Source organism: Aotus nancymaae, unplaced genomic scaffold (genome assembly GCF_030222135.1).
Source record: "Aotus nancymaae isolate 86718 unplaced genomic scaffold, 86718_ANA_hifiasm-v0.15.2.pri h1tg000049l, whole genome shotgun sequence".
In the NCBI taxonomy this organism is placed as follows: domain Eukaryota; kingdom Metazoa; phylum Chordata; class Mammalia; order Primates; family Aotidae; genus Aotus; species Aotus nancymaae.
This window is the reverse complement of record NW_026988463.1, coordinates 20,244,147-20,267,558: the sequence shown is the minus strand read 5'-3', so window position 1 is coordinate 20,267,558 and position 23,412 is coordinate 20,244,147. Positions and strand designations below refer to the sequence as shown.

Here is a 23,412-nt window from a genome sequence, read left to right as displayed (position 1 = left end):
ATAAAGCTCAGCCAGACTCCATATTACTCACCTGTCTGAGCAGTTCAAGGAAATGGTGTGCACTTTCACGTCTCTTTTCTCCCTGAGTCTTTGGACTTCATTTAGGACAAGGCTGCAGCTCGTGTCTGGCTTTCCATCAGTCAGGAGGTACAATCCTTCCAGATCATGGAAACTGAAAGCCTTCTGAAAGAACACAGGAAGGCTGTCAGGCTCAGGGAAGAGGCTCGCACAGAAGATGAGAATCAAATGTGGTGCCTGCTGTTGCCTCTGCCAAAATGCAGTGATTGGATGCCACTGACTTGTCCAATAAGACTGAGAGATTCTCTTTTAGCCTCAGGCAGACCAAGGAAGCTGCTGAGGTTTAGGAGGAAGAGCATGGCTTGCTGCCTAGCAGGTTAATCCCAAGCAAGTCACTTAACCTCTCTGAGCCTCTGTGTCTTCATCTACTTTTTTTTTTTTTTGAGATGGAGTTTCATTTTTGTTGCCCAGGCTGGAGTGAAATGGCACAATCTAGGCTTACTGCATCCTCCACCTCCCAGGTCCAAGCAGTTCTCCTGCTTCAGCCTCCCAAGAAGCTGGGATTACAGGTGCATGCCACCATGCCCCGCTAATTTTTTATATTTAGTAGAGATGGGGTTTCACCATGTTGGTCAGGCTGGTCTCAAACTCCTGACCTCAGGTGATCCACCTGTCTTGGCCTTCAAGGATTACAGGTGTGAGCCACCGCGCCCGGCCTGTGTCTTCATCTATAATGTGAGAATACTGAGAATCCTTTTCTCACTAGGGTATTGGGAAGATAAAATAAAGTAGTGCTTTGTAAATTCTAAGGTGCTCTTTGTAAATCCTAAAGCATCGTGCGATATTAGCGTAGGGGATGATGGTATTTGTTTCGCATCAAGTTCGGGCCCCGTGGTGGGACTTGCCATCAATGCTTGCAAGATGGAGGTGCTGCCCTGAGCTTGCAGGTGGGTCACCCATTGCATAGCCTCATGACACGCTGCATCTGTGGTCTCCACCAGTGTGTCCTGCCACGACTGAAGGCCCTCTGAAAAGCTGAGCAGGTTAAAACTGGGGAGGAGGAAAAGAGGAGGTGAGGGGCAGAGAAGGGGAGAAAGAGATTGGTTAGAACAGGCCTGTCTAGATTGAATTCAGGTAAGTTACTCTCATGAGGACTATTCTCTCCTGTCATTGAAGACCCCTGCAATGAGCCCCATGGCCCTTCAGGGAGAGGGCTATGGGGCCTCTTGAGAATGAGACACTGATGATTTTGATGCAGACAGGAATAGATTTAAATCCCAGCTCAAGCCAGATATGGTTGCTTGTGCCTATAATCCCAGTACTTTGGAAGACCAAGCTGGGAGGATTGCTTGAGGCCAGGAGTTCAAGACCAGCCTGGGCAACATAGTGAGACCCCTATCTCTACAAAAAAACATTTTTTTTTTCAATTAGCCAGGCGTAGTGGTGTGTGCCTGTAGTCCAAGCTGCTTGGGAGGCTGAGGTGGGAGATCACTTGAGCCCAGGAGGCTGAGGCTGCAGTGAGCTATGATCACACCACTGCACTCCAGCCTGGGCAACAGAGTGGGAACATGTCTCAAAATAAAAAACTAAACAAAAATTAAAACAACAAAAACAATCCTAGCTCAGCAAATATCTTAACCTCTTGATGTCCTAGCTTCCTTTTCCGAAAAATGGGGGCTGATAACAGCAACACCTCAAGGCTTATTGTGAAGGTTGATGAAATCAGGCATGTAAAGCATCTGGTGCACAGAAAGTGCTCAATAAATGTGTGCTTTAAGGCAAGAATAAGGACTAGTCTAAGACGAGAGTCCCCTGCAGTCCCCTTAGGGTCAACCCTTCTGGATAGGGAAAATAAACAGCTTCCTCCACTCAAAAATCAAGTTCACAAACATTTAAAGAATTAAATCATTAAATAATTTTAAAAAATCAAGTTCAGCTGAAAGCCACACTTCAGGGTCACATGGTAGTTCCTTTGCTGTGCTTACAATTGTCCCTAGGCCAGAAATGAATTTCTAAAAATTTCGTTCTTTTTTCTTTTGAGACAAAGTGTCACTCTGCTGTCCAGGCAGTAGTGCACTGGTGCCATCATGGCTCACTGCAGCCTCAGTCTCCTGGGCTCAAGTGATCCTCCCTCTTCAGCCTTCCAAGTAGTTGGGACTACAGGTGCACACCACCATACTCAGCTAATTTTTTTTTTTTTTTTTTGAGATGGAGTCTCCTTCTGTCACCCAGGCTGGAGTGCAGTGGCACGATCTTGGCTCACCACAACCTCTGCCCCCCCGGGTTCAAGTGATTCTCCTGCCTCAGCCTCCTGAGTAGCTGGGATTACAGGCACACACCACCACGCCCAGCTAATTTTTGTATTTTTAGTAGAGACGAGGCTTCACCATGTTAGTCAGGCTGGCCTCAAACTCCTGACATCATGATCTGCCTGCCTCGGCCTCCCAAAGTGCTGGGCTTACAGATGTGAGCCACCGCGCCCGGCCCCAGCTAATTTTTAAATACTTTGTAGAGATGGGGTATGACTTTGTTGCTGAGGCTGGTCTTGAACTCCTGAGCTCATGTGATCTTCCTGCCTTGGCCCCCAAAATTTCTGGGATTACAGGTATGAGCCCCCATACCCGTCCTCTAAAAACTGCTTTCCTTCACAGCAGAGAAGAATACAGTGCTATTTCCTACTCAAATACATTATTCAGAAGAGCATCTCAGAAACTCCAGGCCTGTTGGCACTGAGAAGAGGGGGCATGCTTGACCAGACAAGCCCTGGGAACTGTCCGTTTGATCTTCCTGATCCGCCCTCACCTCCTACCTGTCACAGCGCTTCCGCAGCTGTTCCCAAATCAGCAGAACCAGCTCTGTCTTCACCTGCTGCAGGTAGGGGCCCATGGACCCTGATGTGTCCACCAGAATGCATACTCTGTTCTCCAAAATGGTGCCAAACAGTCGGCGGCTCCCTGCTCCGAGACAGGTGGGGGCAGAGGAAGGCAGGGAGTGAGGGGGCCCTCTTCCTGGGTGGTTTCCCTCAATGTATCTATCAACTGTAAATTCTTGTGACACTTGTTGCCTGCCTGATCATTGATTGGATGTCGCCCCACTGGGAGATGGCCTTGTGGTGCTGTGGGAGGGATCGATCGTCCAAGGGCAGAGCTGGTCAGTGGCTTGAGCTTTGGGAGATGGAGATTCCAGCTCTGGCTTTGTCTGTGATGAGTTGCACAAGTGGTTATAACCTCCTGAGCTTGAGTTTCCCTATCCTTAAAATTAAGTGATTGGACTAAATAGTATCACAATATCCCTTTGAAACATTAGATAGTGTTTGGGTGTGTAGTGGTAGGTGAGCTGGGGGACTTGTACTACAGAAGAAATCACTGGATCTCTGGTCTTAAGTCACTGTTCCCAGGGGTAATGTGAACCGGGATGGAGAGAGGCTCACACCCTCTCAGTCCCAGCTCAGCCTCTGACCTAACAACTGTACCTGGAGCTTTCAGCTCCCGCTAGAGGCTTTGGAAAGCAGCAGTCATCACTCCGCCTCTGCCCATGGACTGCTATACCAGGTCCTCCTGCAGAGGACTGGACCTAATGAATTTACATAGGACCCTGAGTAGCACACACAAAGTCACCTGTAGGATCTCTATATAGGACTCTCTTCCTCCCTCCTTCTCTCCGCCTATTACCCCAGAAGCCCTCCAGGCCCCATAGCCTGAATCCCCTCCTGTCCAGTTCTAACTATTTGCCCAGCTTCTTGGGCTTGATGCTTCAGATTGTCTCTCTCTCTCTCTCTCTCTTTTTTTTTTTTTTTGGGATGGAGTCTTGCTCTGTTGCCCAGGCTAGAGTGCAGTTGCACAATCTTGGCTCACTGCAACCTCTGCCTCCTGGGTTCAAGCAATTCTCCTACCTCAGTCTCCCAAGTAGCTAGGACTACAGGCATGTGCCACTATGTCTGGCTTTTTTGTATTTTTAGTAGAGACGGGGTTTCACCATGTTAGCCAGGATGGTCTCGATCTCCTGACCTTGTGATCCACCCACCTCAGCCTCCCAAAGTGCTGGGATTACAGGCATGAGCCACTGTGCCCAGCCCCAGTCCGTCTCTTCATCCACAGTCCAACCCTGTCCATTTGCCTCTCCTGGAGGGGCCTTGGTGCTCTCTGTAAAGAAGTCCATGATGGCTGACACCTATAATCCCAGGACTTTGGTAGGTTGAGGCAGGAGGATCATTTGAACCTAGGAAATCGGGGCCAGCCTGCTCAACATAGCAAGACTCTGTCTCTAAAAAATAAGAAAATTAGCTGGGCATGGTGGCACGTTCCTGTAGTCTCAGCTCCTTGTGAGGCTGAGGTGGAAGGATTGCTTATGCCCAGTTTGAGGCTGCAGTGAGCCATGACTACACCACCGCACTCCAGCCTAGGTGACAGAGCAAGACCCTGTTTCTAAAAAAAAAGAGAACAGAGGGTTTCTGCTCTGTCAGACCCCCTTATCATCTGCACCTCCACGGGCTGTTTTGCTGGGGCCCAGTCAATATTAAAGAAAACCTTTGGACAGTGAGCTCCTCATCACTTGCAGGAAGGCAATGTGTAGCAGGTGGCCTTGCAGAGCAGGCCGGGACACATGTGAGCTCCTGCTCATGCTCCACCCATGCTTTGGCCCATGCTTCACCTCTCTGTTATCCAGCCCCTTGCCTGACCTCTGAACCCACTGTCATTTTTTTTTTTTTGAGACAGAGTTTCACTCTTGTTGCCCAGGCTGGAGTGCAGTGGTGTGATCTCAGCTCACTGCAACCTCTGCGATTCTCCTGCCTCAGCCTCCCGAGTAGCTGGGATTACAGGTGCCCGCCACCATGCCCGGCTAATCTTTTTGTATTTTTAGTAGAGACTGGGTTTCATCATGTTGGCTAGGCTGGTTTCGAACTCTTGACCGGTGATCTACCCACCTTGGCCTCCCAAAGTGCAGGGATTACAGGCATGAACCACCGTGCCCAGCCTCCCAGTGTCATGTTGTGCCTGGATGATGTTCCTGGCCTAATCCCCTGACCTGCAGTTCCAGAAGGCCTGGCTTTGGAAGGAGTGACCTGGGATCCCTGGGCCTAGCCTTCCACTTCCCCTTATGCTCCTCCACCCTTCGTGGCGGTGGGCAGGCTCACCGGACAGCAGCCACTGCAGCCTCTGGACGTAGCGTCTTAACACCTTCTCCACACACCTGATGTACACCTCCATCTCCCTGGGCGTCCACTGAATGTGTCTCACCACTCCCTGGGTTAAGGCAAGTGGAGGCAAGCACCAACCCCATCAGCCATTTCTTCATATCCCCATCACCCTCTAAAGTTGTTTACTCCATTGCGGTTCACAATTCTCAAAACATTTGTTGGCTGGGCATAGTGGCTCATGCCTATAATTCCAGTGCTTTGGGAGGTCAAGGCAGGAGGGTCACTTGAGCCCAGGAGATCAAGACTAGCCTGGGCAACATAGGGAGATCTCATCTCTACTAAGAATAAAAAAATTAACTGGTTTGGTGGTATGTGCCTGTGGTCCCAGCTGCTTGAGGGAGGCTAAGGTGGGAGGATTGTCTGAGCCCAGGGAGGTGGAAGCCACAGTGAACTGTGATTGCGCCACTGCACTCCTGTCTGGATGACAGAGCAAGATCCTATCTCAGAAAACAAACAGACAAACAAAAACCCACAAAAGACAACCATCTGTTAAATGTATATTTTTTGTTTGTTTGTTTGTTTAAAGCCTTTTTCTTTTATTAAACTGGTAAGTTTGTGATTCTACAAAAGAGTAGGGAGTTTGGATGATTTTTTTTTGGCAAATGCAGTTGCTATATTAATAAAAACCATAATAATCTCTATTTTTTTTTTTTGAGACAGAGTCTCACTCTGTTGCCCAGGCTGGAGTGCAGTGGCATGATCTCGGCTCACTGCAGCCTTCGCCTCCTGGGTTCAAGTGATTCTCCTGCCTCAGCCTCCCAAGTAGCTGGGACTACAGGTGTATGCCACCACCCCTGTCTAATTTTTGAATTTATAGTAGAGACAGGGTTTTCCTGTGTTGGCCAGGGTGGTCTAGAACTCCTGACTTCAGGTGATCTGTCCACCTCGGCCTCCCAAAGTGCTGGAATTATAGGCGTAAGCCACCATGCCCAGCCAATAATCTCTAAATATTAAAATAGAAAATGCTTAACAGTGGGGTAAGAGGTTCATAAATTTTGAACTGAAAGATGACTTTGGGTGGAGAAGGGCAGCATACTAGAATGACCCTAAGTTCCTCTAGCGAGGAACTTTTGAATTTTGTGGCTATTTTTAAGTTTTCCCTATTGTTGACAACGTAGGATAATAGTGCAAGGAGAGAAAAGATCAGATTTTCATTCTGTACTAAATTTACTTGTTCCAGTGTCAAAGCAATAAAAAATCACCCCAAAATTAGAAAATAGAGAAGAGAACCCTTCACTTCCTATTATGACCCCTATTTGCTGCCATAACAGAACCATCATCAGTTTTGGGGTATAGCGTTCTTATAGGTAAACACTTCAGCCACGACCCAATGTTCTCAGCAATTGCTTCTTTTACTTATCTTTTCCTTTTTATCTTTTAAGAGACAGGCTCTTGCTCCATGGCCCACGCTGGAGTGCAGTGGCATGATCATGGGTCACTGCAGCCTTGAACTCCATGACTCAACTAATCCTCCCACCTCAGCCTCCCAAGTAGCTGGGACTATAGGCACACAGCTACACCTGGCTAATTTAAAACAATTTTTTTTTTTGTAGAGATAGGGTCTTGCTATATTGCCCAGGCTGGCCTCAAACTCTTGGGCTCAAGCAATCCTCCCACCTCAGCCTCCCAGAGCACTTGGTATCACAGGCGCGAGCCACCATGTCTGGCCTCAGCAACTGTTTCTAATTCTGTCTCCAGTGAGCCCATCTAACTCTGGAATGGGATCTTAGGCCCTCTAGGAAGTTGGCTTTTCTTCCAAAAGGATTTTGTGTCTCCTATTTGGTGAGGGGAATCCCACTTTGGGGAGGGAGGCAGTTCCTACAAGCAGAAATAGAGGCCACAGTGGCCTACGCTGCTCTCTGTCATTTGCAGCTGAGTTGAGGGAGGGGAAAAAAAATGATGATGAAAATTGTGACTTACATGGATCTCAATGCTGGGGAAGATGCTGCAGTGTCTGGCTGATGCTGACCTCTGTCCTGACTTTTGATGAGTGCAGTTGGGACCCATGCATCTGGAAATCTCCAGCTTCAATTTTTTCAGCCCGTATTTTGCCACCCACTTTAGAATAAAGGAAATAATTATTATCTTAGGTAATTCAGACTCGACTGAATGACCATCTGACTAGTCTATGACAACGTCATGTTTGAAACCTGTATGGCGTTTGAAATATGGGGTTCCTAGGTCCTCACTGAGCATCCATCCTGTGTAGATTCCTTCCCTGGCTCTGGGGGAGACGTGCACAAGAAATATGGGGCACAGGCTGGGCACGGTGGCTCACGCCTGTAATCCCAGCACTTTGGGAGACCAAGGTGGATGGATCACCTGAGGTCAGGAGTTTGAGACCAGCCTGGCCAACATGGTGAAACTCTGTCTCTACTAAATAAAAAAAATTAGCTGGATGTGGTGGTGCATGCCTGTAGTCTCAGCTACTTGGGACGCTGAGGCAGGAGAATCATTTGAACCCAGGAGGCGGAGGTTGCAGTGAGCCAGGATAGTGCTACTATACTCCAGCCGGGGCAACAAGAGTGAAACTCTGTCTCAAAAACAAAACAAAACAAAACAAAACAAAACAAAACACGGAGGGTGAAAAACAAAATCTATTGAGCACCTCCCAGACCCTAGCTTAGTGGACATTGTTGCTTCACCAACATCCATTTCAACCCCAACCATAACATTTGAGTGGAAAGCCCTGATTGGTCTAAAGCTCCGACTCTAAACCGATTAGGATAATCTCAGTCTCCTTGTCACAACTAGGGACACAAGAATGAGCAGGCTCAAAGCAGCCAGGGATGGCATCCATGATCAGCACAATCAGAACCAAGCTCAGGCTTTTGTTGAATAGTTGTGGGACAACCATCCCCTTGTGCACAAGAAGGGGGCTTTCTGTTGATTTCACTTTAATGAATCTTCACATCAATCTTATTTGACAGGCACAACTGTTCTTATTTTACAAAGGCAGCAAGATTGAGTATAGCTTGGTGACTTACCCAAGGTCACCCAGGTAGGAAGTGGCAGACCTAGATTTTGAATTTAGGTCTATTTAACCCTCATCCCATCTGCCACAGTAAGCAATTGTTCTTAGCAGGTTTGTCCTCTTTTCTTTTTTTTTTCCTGGAGACAGAGTCTTACTTTGTCGCCCAGGTTGGTGTGCAGTGGTGCAATCTCGGCTCACTGTAATCTCCACCTCCCAGTTTCAAGCAATTCTCACGCTGTAGCCTCCCGAGTAGCTGGGACTATAGGTGCGTGCCACTGTGCTTGGCTAATTTTGTATTTTGAGTAGAGATGGGTTTCACCATGTTGGCCAGGTGGTCTCAAACTCCTGACCTCAAGTGATCGACCTGCCTCGGCCTCCCAAAGTGCTGGGATTACAGGCGTGTGCCACCACACCCACCTGTCCTCATTTCTGAGTATGCCCACCCTCCTAGAAGTAATGGTTGGATGAAGAAATTGCTCTATCACTTAGTGGGCATGTGCTGGTAGAGGCGACTTAATACCTCTTGGCTTGAGCAAACTGTATCCTTTCTTGGTAAGTCCATAGAAGAGCTAGTCCTTCTCACACCCCTTCCTTGAGGGTACTTCTTGTACACCGAGCCTATGAGAAGCAGAGTAAGGTCATTGCTCTAGTTTGGATGCTTGATTCCTGGAAAACATAGGTTGAAATTTGACCCCTGATGTTGGAGATAGGGCTGAATGAGATAGGGCCGGTGAGAGGGTGGGGAGCGAGTGAGTTCTCCCTCTATTAGTTGCTACAAGAGCTGGCTGTTAAATAAAAGGCTGGCACCTCCCCATTCTCTTGCTTCTTCATTCTCCAAGTGATCTCTGCACATGTCAGCTTCCCAGCACTTTGGGAAGGAAGCAGCCTGAGGCTCTCACCAGATGCCCAAACTTCCAGCCAGCAGAACCCTGAGCCAAATAAATCTCTTTTCTTTATAAACTACCAAGCCTTGGGTACGCCTTTATAGCAGCCCAAATGAACTAAGACAGTCACCCTGTGTACCTCTCTTCCCTCTCCCTGAATCTCCCACTGCTCCCTTTTTCATGCCAATTTCTCTGTCAATCAAGTCAGTTGTAAAAGTCCTTAGTGCAATTTGCCGAGTGGTGGAAAGGGAGGCTGTTGGGTGGATGGGGAAAGGCTGCTTGGGACCTCCCACCTAGCAGTGAATTGTTCTTGGGATCTGTACCATTTCACAGCAGTCAATCAGGCTGGCCCAGGTGAATCATCTCCATCCCTTCCCATCTGCCCATCTGAGAATTGTAGCTCAGTTTTTGAGCTACAGAAACTGCCCCTTAGTGGACAGAGCCGGAGTGCCCAAGGGTCACAGGAGGTCTCATCTTCAATATTGACTTTTCTCATTACCTGCTTGTTGTAAGACTTTGCATGTCCATTTCCCAGGGCTGGGAGAACTGAGTTCTTTCAGGACAGACTTGCTCCAGAGGCTGCCCTTACAGTGCTGTCCTTACAGCTCCCCCAGGGCCAGGGGGCTGTCCAGACACCTGCATAGCCTCCAACTTACCCACGTTATTCCCTGTCTCTGTGTAGAACAGTGAAAGAGATGTCTCCGCTTCCCTTGACCTGGTCTTCCTCCTCCGTTCCATCATCCCTTCTTTCACTGGCTGGGCTGCAGCTGAGGAACATTTGGCTTCTTGACTGGAGCAGCTGTGTGCATTCTTGTGATACAGCTGTCCAGTCTGGCTTAGAGACACTCAAGTTCAGCTATACTCCAACCCAGGAAATGGGGCTCCAACATGGCTTCAAGTCACCTCTTGTCCCCACCCTAGGTCTCTGGCTTTGCTTGAATCAGAAATAGCTATAGGTACCATTTACCAAGTCCAGATCTTTCCCTGGCATTGTGCTAAGTGCTTTGAGTATGCTGTCTTGCTTAATCCTCACAGTACCCCAGTTTACAGATGAGGTAAATGGGACTCCATTAGTAAGAAACAGCGCAATGATTCTACCTGGTCCTGCTGACTCCAGAACTCTGCTGTGAGCCACTCTGCCATATTTTTGACATTAGAAATAAGATATACATCATCTTAGGTTCTATGAGCTGAGTACTTTCATAAAGATTGTGAAGGCCTGTTACCACTAGAAGCACACAATCCTTAGCCTCCAGAGCCTGAGTTCTTTGTCAGTACAATAGGAAGCTGGTAGAGTACCGATTGCAGAGGATTGATCGTTATAGGCTTTAAATGGGAGAATCTTAGCAGATGGGCTGGCACATGATCAAGACTCAGGTCATTGATCGTTTTAGTTACTATCATTATTGCTATTATGATTATTTTAAGAGATGTGCTGGGCACGGTGGCTCACACCTGTAATCTCAGCACTTTGGGAGGCCAAGGTGGGTGGATTGCCTGAGCTCAGGAGTTGGAGACCAGCCTGGGAAGCATGGCGAAACCCTGTCTCTACTAATAATACAAACAATTAGCCAGGCGTGGTGGCACACGCCTGTAGTCCCAGCTGCTCAGGAGGTGGAGGCATGAGAATTGCTTGAACCCAGGAAGGGGAGGTTGAAGTGAGCTGAGATCATGCCACTGTACTCCAGCCTGGGCGACAGAGTGAGACTCTGCCTCCAAAAAAAAAAAGAGAGACAGGGTCTTGGTCTTGCTCTGTCACTGAGGTTGGAGTGCAGTGGGGCAATTATAGCTCACTGCAGCCTCGGACTTCTGGGCTCAAACAATCCTCCCACCTCAGCCTCCTGAATAGCTGGGGGACTACAGGCATGCACCACCACATCTGGCTCTTTTTTTTTTTTTTTTTGTAGAGATGGGGTCTTGCTATGTTGTCAAGGCTTGTCTTGAATTCCTGGCCTCAAATGATCCTTCTACTTCAGCCTCCAAAAATGCTAGGATTACAGGCATGAGCTTTCACACCTGGCTCCAGTTACTATCATTATTAACACATGCCTCAGTCATGACTGTGACATCCCTCCACCCAGCCTGACCGTGGTCATGCCTTACCTGGTGAGATGCCAGCTCTGCTGCTGAGTGGACGCCATTTCAGAGATTTTAAGGGGAGGTTCTTCTCTCTGTCAGGGTCATCTTTAACGCTCTAGAAAACAGGCAGTCTTTCCCATCAGAGGAGTGTTCCCTGTGGCAGGCAGGACCCCAGTTACCCTGACTTCAGTCTGTCAATCAGGAGCTTTTATAGGGAGGAGCCCAAGGGAGGGGACTCCTCAGACAGGTTTGGCGCCTCTCCTGCAGCAGATTCAGAGGGGTTTTGAGGTGAAAAAGTGTGGGTGTGTGCATGTGTGTGTGTGTGTGCCTGTGTGTGTGTGCATGTGTGTGCATGTGCATATGAGTATGTATGCGTGTGCGCATGTGTGTGTGATAAGAGGGAGAAAGCTGATAGTGAGAGAGCTCTGGGGGTTTGCCAGAACTTTCTTCATCAGTTACCTGCCCGTCTTCCTAAGGGATTGGGATGTCTGGGCCTCTGGCATGACAACAGAAATTTAGGTAACTTCTGTGCCTTATCAGGCACCTCAGTTTTAAAAGAAGAGCTTCTTCATTCCCAGCCACAACTGGAGTGTGGTGGTCATTAAACAGTCACTCTCTGGGGAGCACCCACCCTGGTTTCAGGGGGTACTCAGGAAGCACTGAAAGCTCAAGAGGCAGCCCCTGAGGAGGCGGTGAAGTGCCTGAGCTGGCTCCTGAAGCCTGGTGGAGTTCCCCGAATGAGGGCAGAGCTGGCTTGCACAGGCTCTCCCAGAAAGGCAGCCCTTTGGCTGGGAACTAGCTACCTACTCTCTGGGATGGATTTCTACATTCTGAACACGTGCTGTTCTCACTGGGTCTGAGTCACACAATGCTGAGGGACTCACGGGTGTCCATCCCTGTCTGCTCACAAGTACAGGTGCCTCTGGGGTCTTTCTGTTAGAGCTCCTTCTGACTGCCAAGGTGGGTTGGTATTTTATGGAGGACAGAATTGACAGGCTGTGAATGGGGATAAACCCCTAGTAGGCGCAGCTCACATTTAGGCTCCTATCAGGCCCCTGCAAAGTCTTGGGTGGCAGCGAGAATAGCCCTTAGGGACCCTAATTCCTCTGCCCCTGAGAGACTCTCCAGGATAAGCCATCAGATGAAACAGGTGGGTGTCAATTCTGTGGCATCCTCAGTACTGGGGTAGGGAGAAGCCTGGGATAGGCTGGCAGAGCCAAGGGTGGGATGGGGGAGGCCAGAGGAGCCCCAGAGCTGAGGAGCAGGCCCCCCAGGGGAGATCTTCCCCCTGGAACCCCGGGCGAGAGGCACCCACGGGACACTCACCACTGAAGCCCCCACCCCTATCCCTGCTGTCCCCAGCCATTTTAAGACCCAGGAAAGATCAGAAGACAAACAGGAAACCAAATCCTCTGAGTGTTATTAGGGAGGGGAGTCAAACCATTCTGGACCCCAAGGAGGTGGTGGGCCTGGGAGGGCCGAACTTCTTGGGCTGACTTCTTCGCTGAAGCATCTTTGGTTTTTCTTTTGGGAGGGCTGCACTTCCCAGTTCTTTTCCTGAATGGTTCTTCAGGGAGGACATGAGGAAGGCACACTGCGGTGGGATCGGGAGGGTCAGTGGCACCCCCAGCCACTGTGGACACACACATACATAGACACACACACAGACACACACACACACACACACACACAGCAGGAGGGACTGCATCCACTGGAACCTCTGACATCCCCTGGACTCCTCTTTTTTGTCTCTAGAAAGCAACCTGGGGCTGAGAGGGCTGAGGACCAATCCTATGAACAACAGTAAGGGCCAGGTATGGGGATCTGCGACGCACAGGCCCTGGGCTAGTAAATGCCTGGGGGTCTCCAACCCTCATGCCGACAAGTTATGTCAGCTACGCTGGTAGGACAGGTGCTCTCGTCTCCCCATTTTGCAGATGAGGAAACTAAAGCTCAGAAGCCGTCATCACAGAGTTAACAAGAATTCTGGACAAAAAATACAGTTATCATGAAGCACTCATCAGACTGCACATAGCCCCGCTTCTTTGTAACTGAAAGTCACATAGCACCAGATCCTGACTGCATCCCCGTTGTTCCTCTAGATAGAATTTCTGACGTCAGAATCACAAGACTTTTAAGAATGGCTTAAGATGTTTTTCAGGCCCAAATTTCAGCAAAGCAGCTGATGCCAACCAGTTTGAAGACCCCCAGAGGAACAGGATCAGCATGAGAACACAGCTTCTTCATCTCCCCGACCTGTGACTTCAGCCTGCACCCAACTAGTCAATGATCTTCACTCCAAAACCCTTAAAAACATTAACGCCAAATTCCTTGGGGAGATGGATTTCAGGTTCCCTCCCATCTCTTCCTTTGGCAGCTCTATGATTAAACTTCTTTCTCTGCTGCAACCCAGTGTCTCAGCGTATCGACTTGCCATGCATATCTGGCAACAGATCTATTACAGTCACAGATCAGTGAGCTTAAGGTTCTCATCTAAGGCCACCTTACCAGTGTGTAGAGAAACTTCAATTCAAACCAGGTGGGTCTGGTTCCAAGGCCAGCACCCTGCCACTGTGAGACACTGTGGCCTCCACCTGTGGGCCGGTCAGCTCACCGCACGCCAGGGCTGATTCCAGATGCTGGCAGACTTATGGTGTAAAACTCAATGCCTTTTTGCCCACCATTTCCTCAACAGCCTGACAGCTTCCCCAACAATTATTCTCAATCAAAGCTCCAGAAGACACCATTCAAAGGTAAATAAGGATCTTCTGGAAAGGTGGATTAAGCTGTCATTGCCCATTAACACTATATGAATGAATGAGTTTATCAGATGAGGGAATGGAACTATGTGCTCCTGAGGGGAAGGGATATTTATTCATTTATCTGAGTCTTGCTCTGTTGCCAGGCTGGAGTGCAGTGGTGTGATCCTGGCTCACTGTAATCTCTGCCTCCTGGGTTCAAGTCATTCTCCTGCCTCAGCTCCCCATGTAGCTGGGATTACAGGCACGTGCCACCACACCCAGCTAATTTTGTTTTTTTTAGTAGAGACAGGGTTCAGAGTTACACCATGTTGGCCAGGATGTCCTCTCCTGGCCACATATGCACGGCAAGTCTCAATCTCCTGATCTCAGGATCCACCCACTTTGGCCTCCCAAAGTGCTGGGATTACAGGTGTGAGCCACCGTGCCCTGCCTGGAAGGGATATTTAAAAAGCACCCAAAGGGCCCCTTTCAGGAAAGACAGTGCAGGCACGCAGGTGGAGCCACACATCTGCAGATCCAGTGGCCACAGAGGAATACAAGGTGGAGACATGGCCCTGCCCTCCCAGGAGTCCACAAATCCAGTCTGGGAGGTGAGTCGTTCTGCAAGTGGTGGAGTCCAGGAGTCTCCTTCACAGACTCCACTCCACTGCCTTGACCATGGCCTTGCTACGCACCCTCTGTCCATCACTGCAGCTTGAACTGCCCCAAATCTCCATCTCCAGCCATGTCTTTTCTCACCTGCCTGTCGGGTACCCTCACTTGTTATCTCGCAGGCTCCGCAAACTCACCCTGTCCCAGACCCGCCTTCCCTGCACCTCTCCATCCTTCCATGGGTTCTTCTCCTGTCTTCCCTATCTTGGTCAATGGTATCATTATCTCCTGTGTGCCCCAGTGAGGAGCGTGGGACTCACTCTCACACTGCACGTTCAATCACTTGCAAGTCTGGGGAATTCTTCCTTAGATATTCATTGCTCTTCATGTGATCTGGCCCCTAGCTACCTCTCTCATTGTATCTTGTCCTGCTCAACTCCCCACTCTGTGGAAGTAACATTTTACTGGTCTAAACTAATAGGCTAGGTGCGGTGGCTCCTGCCTGTAATCTCAGCACTTTGGGAGGCTGAGGCAGGTGGATCACCTGAGGTCAGGAGTTGGAGACCAGCCTGACCAACATGGTGAAACCCTGTCTCTGCTAAAAAAAACCACAAAAATTAGCCGGATGTGGTGGCGGGCACCTGTAATTGCAGCTGCTTGGGAGGCTGAGACAGGAGAATTCCTTGAACTTGGGAGGTGGAGGTTGCAGTGAGCCAAGATTGCACCACTGCACTCTAGGCTGGGTGACAGAGTGAGACTCCATCTCAAAACAAACAAACAAACAAACCCCCCAAAAAACCAAAAACAACAAAAAACCCTAACTAATAACAAAGAGCAAGCCATGGAAGGTCTGGGATGCGAAGGACAGAGGAAAGAGCAGGTGCAAAGGCCCTGAGCTTAGGAATGAGTTTAGCAATGAGCTTGATGTGTTCAAGGAACCAAAGGAGGCCAGGATGTGCAGCATACAGACCTAAAACCAATGGCTTCTAGGAGACACTCGTTTCATCTGCAGCCTTGGGTCTCAGTGAATTAGAACATGAAGGGGGAAGCTGATGTGGGATGAGGTGTGTCCCCCAAAAGGACATGTTGAAGTCTGAACCCCCAGGACCTGTGCATGTGGCCTAACATAGAAATAGGGTCTTTGCAGATGTAATAAAGATATAAATTAGGGTGAGGTCATATTGGGGTAGGGTGGGCCCCTGATCTAATCTGATTGTTGTCCATGTAAGAGGAGAAGGGACACAGCCGGAGGGAAAAGAGCCATGTGGAGACAGAGGCAGAGACTGGAGCTGTGCTCCTCAAGCCAAGGCATGCCAGAGATTGCTGGTGACAAGGACTCCCTCCCTGACCAAACTTTAGCCGGGATCCTCTAAACCATCTTCTCAATGAGGCCTTGACCTTGGCCTGATAAACTCAGTTTTGGCAAAGAATTCTGCTAACTCAGTCTAGTGAGACCTGTCCCATCCTTGATATACAATCAAGTTCTTCATCTCCCATCTATCTTTTTTTTTTTTTGAGATGGAGTCTCGCTTTGTCACCAGGCTGGAGTGCAGTGGCTCGACCTCGGCTCACTGCAACCTCTGCCTCCTGGATTCAAGTGATTCTCCTGCCTCAGCCTCTTAAGTAGCTGGGACTACAGGTGCCTGCCACCACGCCCAGCTAATTTTTGTATTTTTAGTAGAGACGAGGTGTCACTATGTTGGCCAGGATGGTCTCGATCTCTTGACCTCGTGATCTGCCTGCCTCAGTCTCCCAAAGTGCTGGGATTACAGGCATGAGCCACCGCTCCCAGTCAGTATCTTTTTAAAAAATGATTTTAAAAAATTATTTAATACAGATGGGGTTTTGCCGTGCTTCCCAGGCTGGTCTCAAATTCCTGGGCTCCAGCAATCAGCCCGCTTCAGCCTCCCAAAGTGCTGGGATTACAGGCGTGAGCCGCTGTGCCCAGCTCTGTTTTTGATGTCTAAGCCTTTGGTCTGCCTTTAGCAAGAGCCCTGTTTAGTAAGAATCCTTTTACCTATCATATCTCTCCTGTTCTCTTAGTGATTTTCCATCTAGCAACTCTGCTCATTGGCTATAAATCTCCAGCTATCTTTGCTATTATTTGGAGTTGAGTTCAGTGTCTCTCCCCTATTGCAATAGTCTTAAGAAAAGTCTTCCTTGCCATTTTAAGAGAACAACCAGTGCAATTAAAACAACAATAACAACAACAACAACCAAACACCAATTGCTACTAGAAGCCAGGAAGGGGCAAGGAAAGATTCTACCCAGAGCCTTCAGAGGGAGCCTGGCCCTGCTGAGACCTTGATTTTGGACCTCTAGCCTCGGGAAGTGAGAGAATTAATGGTTGCTGTTTTAAACCGCCCAGTTTGTGGCAGTTATGGTAGCCCCAGGAAATGAATACAGAAGGCACTGCAGTCATTGGCCCTGGCCCAGGGAATACCTTTTGGGAGTAGTTGAGAGCCTTTTCCATCTCAGACATGATGGAGTTGATGTCATCACTCTCATAAATGCCTGGAAACAAAGCACATCATAAGCATGGGAGACAGGGTGTGGATCCTGGCAAGTCCCCATCATCTGGATACTAGAAAGCCACCTGGAGGTGACTCGAGGGCTGGGCGTGGTAGCTCACTCTTGTAATCACACTACTTTGGGAGGCTAAGGAGGGAGGATTGCTTGAGGTTGGAAGTTTGAGACCAGCCTGGGCAACATAGTGAGCCCCCTTCTCTACCAAAAAATTTTAAAAATTAGTCGGGTGTGGTGGTGGACACCTGTAGTCCCAGCTACTCAGGAGGCTGGGGTGGGAGGATTATTTGAATTCAAGAGGTTGAGGCAGCAGTGAACTATGACGGCACCATCGCACTCCAGCCAGCCTGGGTGACAGAGGGAGACCCTGTCTCTAAGAAAAAAATGTTGTTTTGTGTACCATGTACAACTACCTTGTCAGCCATGTGCCGTGAACATCCCACCCTTCAAAAAACAATCTAAGGGATGTTTAGGGTGCCTCCTAACTCTGACATTCTATGACATTCTAAAATATATAAGTTTTTAATTTTTAATTTTTTCTGTAGAGGTGGAGTCTTGCTATGTTGCCCAAGATGGTCTTGAACTGGTCTCAAGCAATCTGCTTGCCTCGACTTTCCAAAGTGCTGAGATTACCGGTGTGAGCCACTGTCTGACCCATAATATACTGTTAGAGTTTTACTTTTTTTTTTTTTTGAGACAGAGTCTTGCTCTGTCACCCAGGTTGGAGTGTAGTGGCATGATCTCTGCTGACTGCAACCCCCACTTCCTGGGTTCAAGCGATTCTCCTGCCTCAGCCTCCCAAGTAGCTGGGACTACAGGTGTGCACCACCACACCTGGCCAATTTTTTGTATTTTTAATAGAGACGGGGTTTCACCCCGTTGGCCAGGCTGGTCTCAAACTTCTGACCTTAAGTGATCCAGCTGCCTCAGCCTTCCAAAGTGCTGGGATTATGGGTGTGCCCGACCTACTTTTTTTAACCTACTACGCCCGACCTACTTTTTTTAACTTAAAAAAATTGCAGTAAAATATACATAACATAAAACTTACTATTTCAATCATTTAAAAGTGTACAGTTCGGTGGCATTAAGTGTATTCACTTTGTTGTGCAACCACCACTGCTATCTATCTTCAGAAGAGCAGTTTTACATTTTAAAATGTGATTTTTACAAGCTGCTTTTCTGGAATACATCTGTGGTCTAAGGGAGCTATGCTGGTGCTGAGACAACTATTTGGAATGAGCTGAAGGGACAAGGAAACACTCATGTACCTGTGTCTCCAAACCAGTGGAAGCGGCCACCTGCAGCCTGGGTGACCTCCCGGTAGGCAGCGGCGGTGTCTGTGCGGCTGGCATAGCAGGCAGGGGGCGTGGTATCCATCTTTGGCTCTCCCACGTAGAAGAGACACACGTTCAGCTGGAGGTCACATCCGCCACAGGCCTCGGCCATGTAGGCGCTGAGTGTAGGCTGGTGGGGAAGAGAAGGCAGGAGGGGCTCACGGCTGACGGTCTTGAAGCTGTGGGGCTCTGGACAGCCCAGCTTGGTCATGTTTCTCCAGGGCCTTCTCTGTGCCTGGTCTAGTCCTTGGCATGAGGATGGAAAGAGATGAGCCTGTGTTGCAGTTTGTCTCAATATTTTAAGAGAGTGTGGCCGGGGAGCTGGACCTGAGAGCCTCCTGACACCAGGCGTGGTCTAGATCAGTAGCATCCACATCCCCTGGGAGCCTGCTGGAAATGCAGACTCCCAGACCCCACCCCAGACCTGCTGAACCAGGATCTGCACTATGTATGTATGTATGTATTTTAAAGAGACAAGGTCTCACTCTGTTGCCCAGGCTGGAGTTCAGGGACATGATCATAGCTTGCTGTAGCTTTGACCTCCTGGGCTCAAGTGATCCTTCTGCCTCAGCCTCCTAAGTAGCTGTGACTACAGGCATATACCACCACATCTGGTTAATTTTTTTTTTATTTTTTGAGATGGAGTTTCACTCTTGTCACCCAGGCTGGGGTGCAATGGCGTGATCTCAGCTCACTGCAACCTCCACCTCCCGGGTTCAAACGATTCTCCTGCCTCAGCCTCCCGAGTAGCTGGGATTACAGGTATGCGCCACCACAGCCAGCTAATTTTGTATTTTCAGTAGACACAAGGTTTCTCCATGTTGGTCAGGCTGGTCTCGAACTCCTGACCTCAGGTGAGCTGCCTGCCATGGCCTCCCAAAGTGCTAGCATTACAGGCATGAATTCACCATACCCGGCCACAACTAATTTTTAAAATTTTATTTTTGTAGAGCCAGAGTCTTGCTATGTTGCCCAGGCTGGTCTCAAGCTCCTGAGCTTAAGCAATCCTCCCTCCCCAGCCTCCTGAGTAGCTGGGACTACAGACATGTGCCATCATGGCAGGTTATTTTTTAAATTTTTGTAGAAATGGGGCCTCACTATGTTGCCCAGGGTGGTCTCCAGGGTCTGCATTTTAACAGCATCCTTAGGCGCTTGCCTGTACATTAAAGTTTGAGAAGGACTGGTTTAGAAATCATGCTGCAGAAACCTTGGTGAGATATCCACCTGGGGGAAGACGAATGAGGCCGCAAAGGATAATGGACATCCAGAACGTGGCCTACCCACCATATCCTGGTCGGGGATGCCCCCAGTGAAGAGGTAGATTCCCTGCGATTGGTGTTTATCTTTGTCCTTGAAGTCCACTTCCACAGCCTTCCGCAGGGCGCTGAGAACGTTCCTGCTGCCCTGACACCGCAGGTTCAGGGCCCACCTGGGGAGGCAGGAACGGCCACACTGAGGGTCATTGGCCCAGGGCATACCTTTTGGGAATAGTTAAGAACCTTTTCCATCTCAGACGGGATGGAGTTGATGTCATCACTCTCATAAGGTGAAGACGCCCAGGTGGGGAGAGCAGCAGACAGGCAGCTGTTTTTTGATTTCTGCCCATGGGTGTTTGGGGTTCAGGAACTCTGGAGAACTACTTCCTGATGGAGAGGGGGACAGAGAAAACAACGCCTGCAAGCCTTGCCTCAGACACAGCCCCACAAAGTCTGCCCATCACCTACCGCCAGGCACTTTGTAAATTGTCGTGGCTCATGGGAACCATCTCAGGCCTCCAGCTTTCAGTTGTGCTTCCAAACCTTTAAGAAGCAAAGAGAGTTTGTTCTTAGGCTGGGGGGAGATTCACTTGGCGGCCCAGCTCTTTGGACTTTGCAGGCTTTTGGAGGGACAAAATTCTGATGAGATCCCCTAAAACGTGAGGATGTCACTGGCCTGGGCCAGCCATGAGATTTCCTTGAGGGTCATATGATCTCAATATACTTGAGCCAAGATACAGCGTGAGCCAGCTTTGATCAGCTTCCTTTCTGAAGTGTTGAGCTATGATGTGTGGCCCCCTCTTTAACCTCCCCTAGCATGGCCCCCATCACCCCACATTTCCCCTCTCTATCCATACTGTAGTTTTTGCTTTTGTTTTTAAATACCCAGCTATGTGATCAACAGGATTTGGTAAAGAAAAAATATATACACATCTAGCCTGGGCAGTATAGCAAGACCCTATTTCTACAAATAAAATATTAGCTGGTGTGGTGGCACATACCTGTCGACCTAGCTACTTAGGAGGCTGAGGGGGGAGGATCACTTGAGTCCAGGAGGCTGAGGCTGTAATGAGTTATGATTGTGCCACTGCACTCCAGCCTGGGCAACAGAGTGAGACCCTGTCTCAAAAAACAAACAAACCAACCTCCAAATCCAGAAAATCTACATTGTTTCATTTGTCTTATAAGACAGAATTGAAGATCCTTTTCTGTTTTGAGATGGAGTCTCGCCCTGTCACCCAGGCTGGAGTGCAATGGCGCTATCTCAGCTCACTGTAACCACTGCCTCCCAGGTTAGACTGATTCTCCTGCCTCAGTCTCCTGAGTAGCTGGGATTACAAGCACATGCCACCATGCCTGGCTAATTTTTTTAGTATCTTCATTAGAGACTGGGTTTCACCATGTTGGCCATGCTAGTCTCGAACTCCTGACCTCGTGATCTGCCCACCTTAGCCTCCCAAAGTGCTGGGATTACAGTCATGAGCCACTGTGCCCAGCCTGAAGATCCTTGAGAAGAGGATTTATACCCTTTATGAAGGAAAAGTTGTCCTCTCTCTAGTTTAAAATTAATTTCTCCCCCTGAGCTTTGACCTCATCATCACCCATCTCTTCTGAGAATTTGCCTCACAATTCCCCCCTCGCATCCACACATTCCTAACTTCTCCCCACTTCCCTCTCCCCCAGGACCTCTCTACCTGTTTCAGACTCTCTATACTTAACAAGAATGTCCTCCTTCCACTGGGCAGCTACTGTATGAGCAACTTCGCTCTTTCCTCTTTCCCCTATGGACAAGCTCCCTGGAAACACAATATACCACCACTTCCTCACCTCCTCAACCCATTGCAGTCAAACTTCTGCCCTGATGAGGGTTCCCTGGTAGAGATTAACAATGCCCTCCATTCCCCTGCCAGTGGAAATACATTGCTATTATCGTTGAATAACAAATCCAGTTTCAAGTGATTCTTATGCCTCAGCCACCAGAGTAGCTGGGATTACAGGCCTTCCCCACTGAGACCGGCTTAGTTTTGTATTTTTAGTAGAGATGGGTTTCACCATGTCATCCAGACGGGTCTCCAACTCCTGGCTTCAAGTGATCGACCTGCCTCGGCTTCTCAAAGTGCTGGGATTACAGACAAGAACCACCGTGCCCAGCCTTCAGGTATTCCTTTACAGCAGTGCAGGAATGGATTAACATAGCGTCCCAGCACCTTTCTCTCTTGTTTTCCTCCCACCACTCTGGCTTCTCCTTTCTTGTGTGCTTTTGATGGTTCCCTTATTCTGCCCACCCTTCAAATGCTGGTGTCTCCCAAGTGCTGTCTTTGATTGTCTTCTGTCTCCTCTTCATATCTCCACAGGCACGATTCCTGCACTATCATTTATTTCATTCATATAATCAAAATGCTGATGACTCCAAACCCCTTATTTCTTGGCTAGGTGCTCCTCTTCCTTTTAATGATCTCCAAACTCTTGACTTCTCTGACTCTGCATGTTTAAAGCCATCTTTCCCTTCAGAAATCTTCTCTTCTTGGGACATCATCTTCTCTTCACCATTCTTTCACCCCCTACAGCCAGTGACGACATTCTGTAGATTCTAACTCCCCAAAATCTCTTCCACGCACCTCTTTCTTGTTTAACTTTAACTTTGGGATCGGGGTACATGTGCAGGCTTGTTACATAGGTAAACTCCTGTCATGCGGGTTTGTTATACAGATTATTTAATCACCCAGGTATTAAGCCTAGTACCCATCAGTTATTTTTCTTGATCTTCTCCTTCGTCTTACCTCTCACCCTCCAACAGACCCCAGTGTTGTTCTCTGTTATGTGTCCATGTGTTCTCATCATTTAGCGCCCACTTATAAATGAGAACATGCTGTATTTGGTTTTCTATTCCTGTGTTAGTTTGGTAAGGATTACGGCCTCCAGCTCCATCCATGTTCCTGCAAAGGACATGATCTCATTCTTTTTTATGGCTGCGTAGTATTCTGTGGTGTATGCATACCACATTTTCTTTATCCAATTTATCACTCGTGGGCATTGACATTGATTCCATGTCTTTACTATTGTGAATAGTGCTGCAATGCACATATACATGCATTTGTCTTTATGATAGAATGATTTATATTCCTTTGGGTATGTACTCGGGGATGGGATTGCTGGTTTGAATGACAGTTCTGTTTTTAGGTCTTTGAGGAATCATCACACTGTTTTCCACAATGGCTGAACTAATTTATACTCTCACCAACAGTATGTAACTGTTCCTTTTTCTCTGCAACATTGCCAGCACCTGTTATTTTTTGACTTTAATAATAGGCATTCTGACTGGCCATGCACTCTTTCTTCCATTTGCATTGTCTTGGCTCAAGCCCTCTCAACACGAGGGCAGGCTATTGCAAGAGTCCAGCTGGTCTCTTCCCTCCAGTATTACATCCCTTCAGTTCCTCCTTCACAGCATTGCTTGAGCATTTGAAGACGCAAATCCAATCGTAGCAGTACCTTGCCTGCAATCTTCCAGTGCCTTTATATCCTATAGCACAGGAAACTCCTGAGCATGGCCTCTATCAATCCTCCATCACATAGTATTTCTGTCATGCACAATCTCTCCCTCTTACCCCCATATCCATGCTGAACTACCTGATGGTCCCTAAAGTTCTAACATACCTCACATCCCTGGCTCATGCTGTTGCCTCTACCTGGAATACCCTTTCTCTCTAGTACCCCATCATTCCCAGGTGCTAGGCAAACACCTACTCATTCATCAAGACTCAGCGAAAGGAGCACTTGCTCCATGAAGA

General features: G+C 48.5%; 1 protein-coding gene across 1 annotated transcript in view; it reads right to left on the bottom strand.

Moving 5' to 3' along the window:
• VWA3A (von Willebrand factor A domain containing 3A) overlaps positions 1-23,412 on the bottom strand; it is an 82,771-nt gene that overhangs the window by 5,142 nt on the left and 54,217 nt on the right. Inside the window, exons 19-31 of the mRNA XM_064362563.1 lie at positions 20,090-20,164; positions 19,650-19,794; positions 18,300-18,495; positions 16,949-17,019; positions 12,594-12,746; positions 11,177-11,267; positions 9,730-9,840; positions 8,710-8,807; positions 7,136-7,273; positions 5,153-5,261; positions 2,828-2,972; positions 924-1,068; positions 32-183 (exon numbers count right to left, since the gene is read on the bottom strand). Coding sequence (XP_064218633.1) covers positions 32-183; positions 924-1,068; positions 2,828-2,972; positions 5,153-5,261; positions 7,136-7,273; positions 8,710-8,807; positions 9,730-9,840; positions 11,177-11,267; positions 12,594-12,746; positions 16,949-17,019; positions 18,300-18,495; positions 19,650-19,794; positions 20,090-20,164 — 1,629 coding nt within the window. The remainder of the gene's footprint in view (positions 1-31; positions 184-923; positions 1,069-2,827; positions 2,973-5,152; positions 5,262-7,135; positions 7,274-8,709; positions 8,808-9,729; positions 9,841-11,176; positions 11,268-12,593; positions 12,747-16,948; positions 17,020-18,299; positions 18,496-19,649; positions 19,795-20,089; positions 20,165-23,412) is intronic.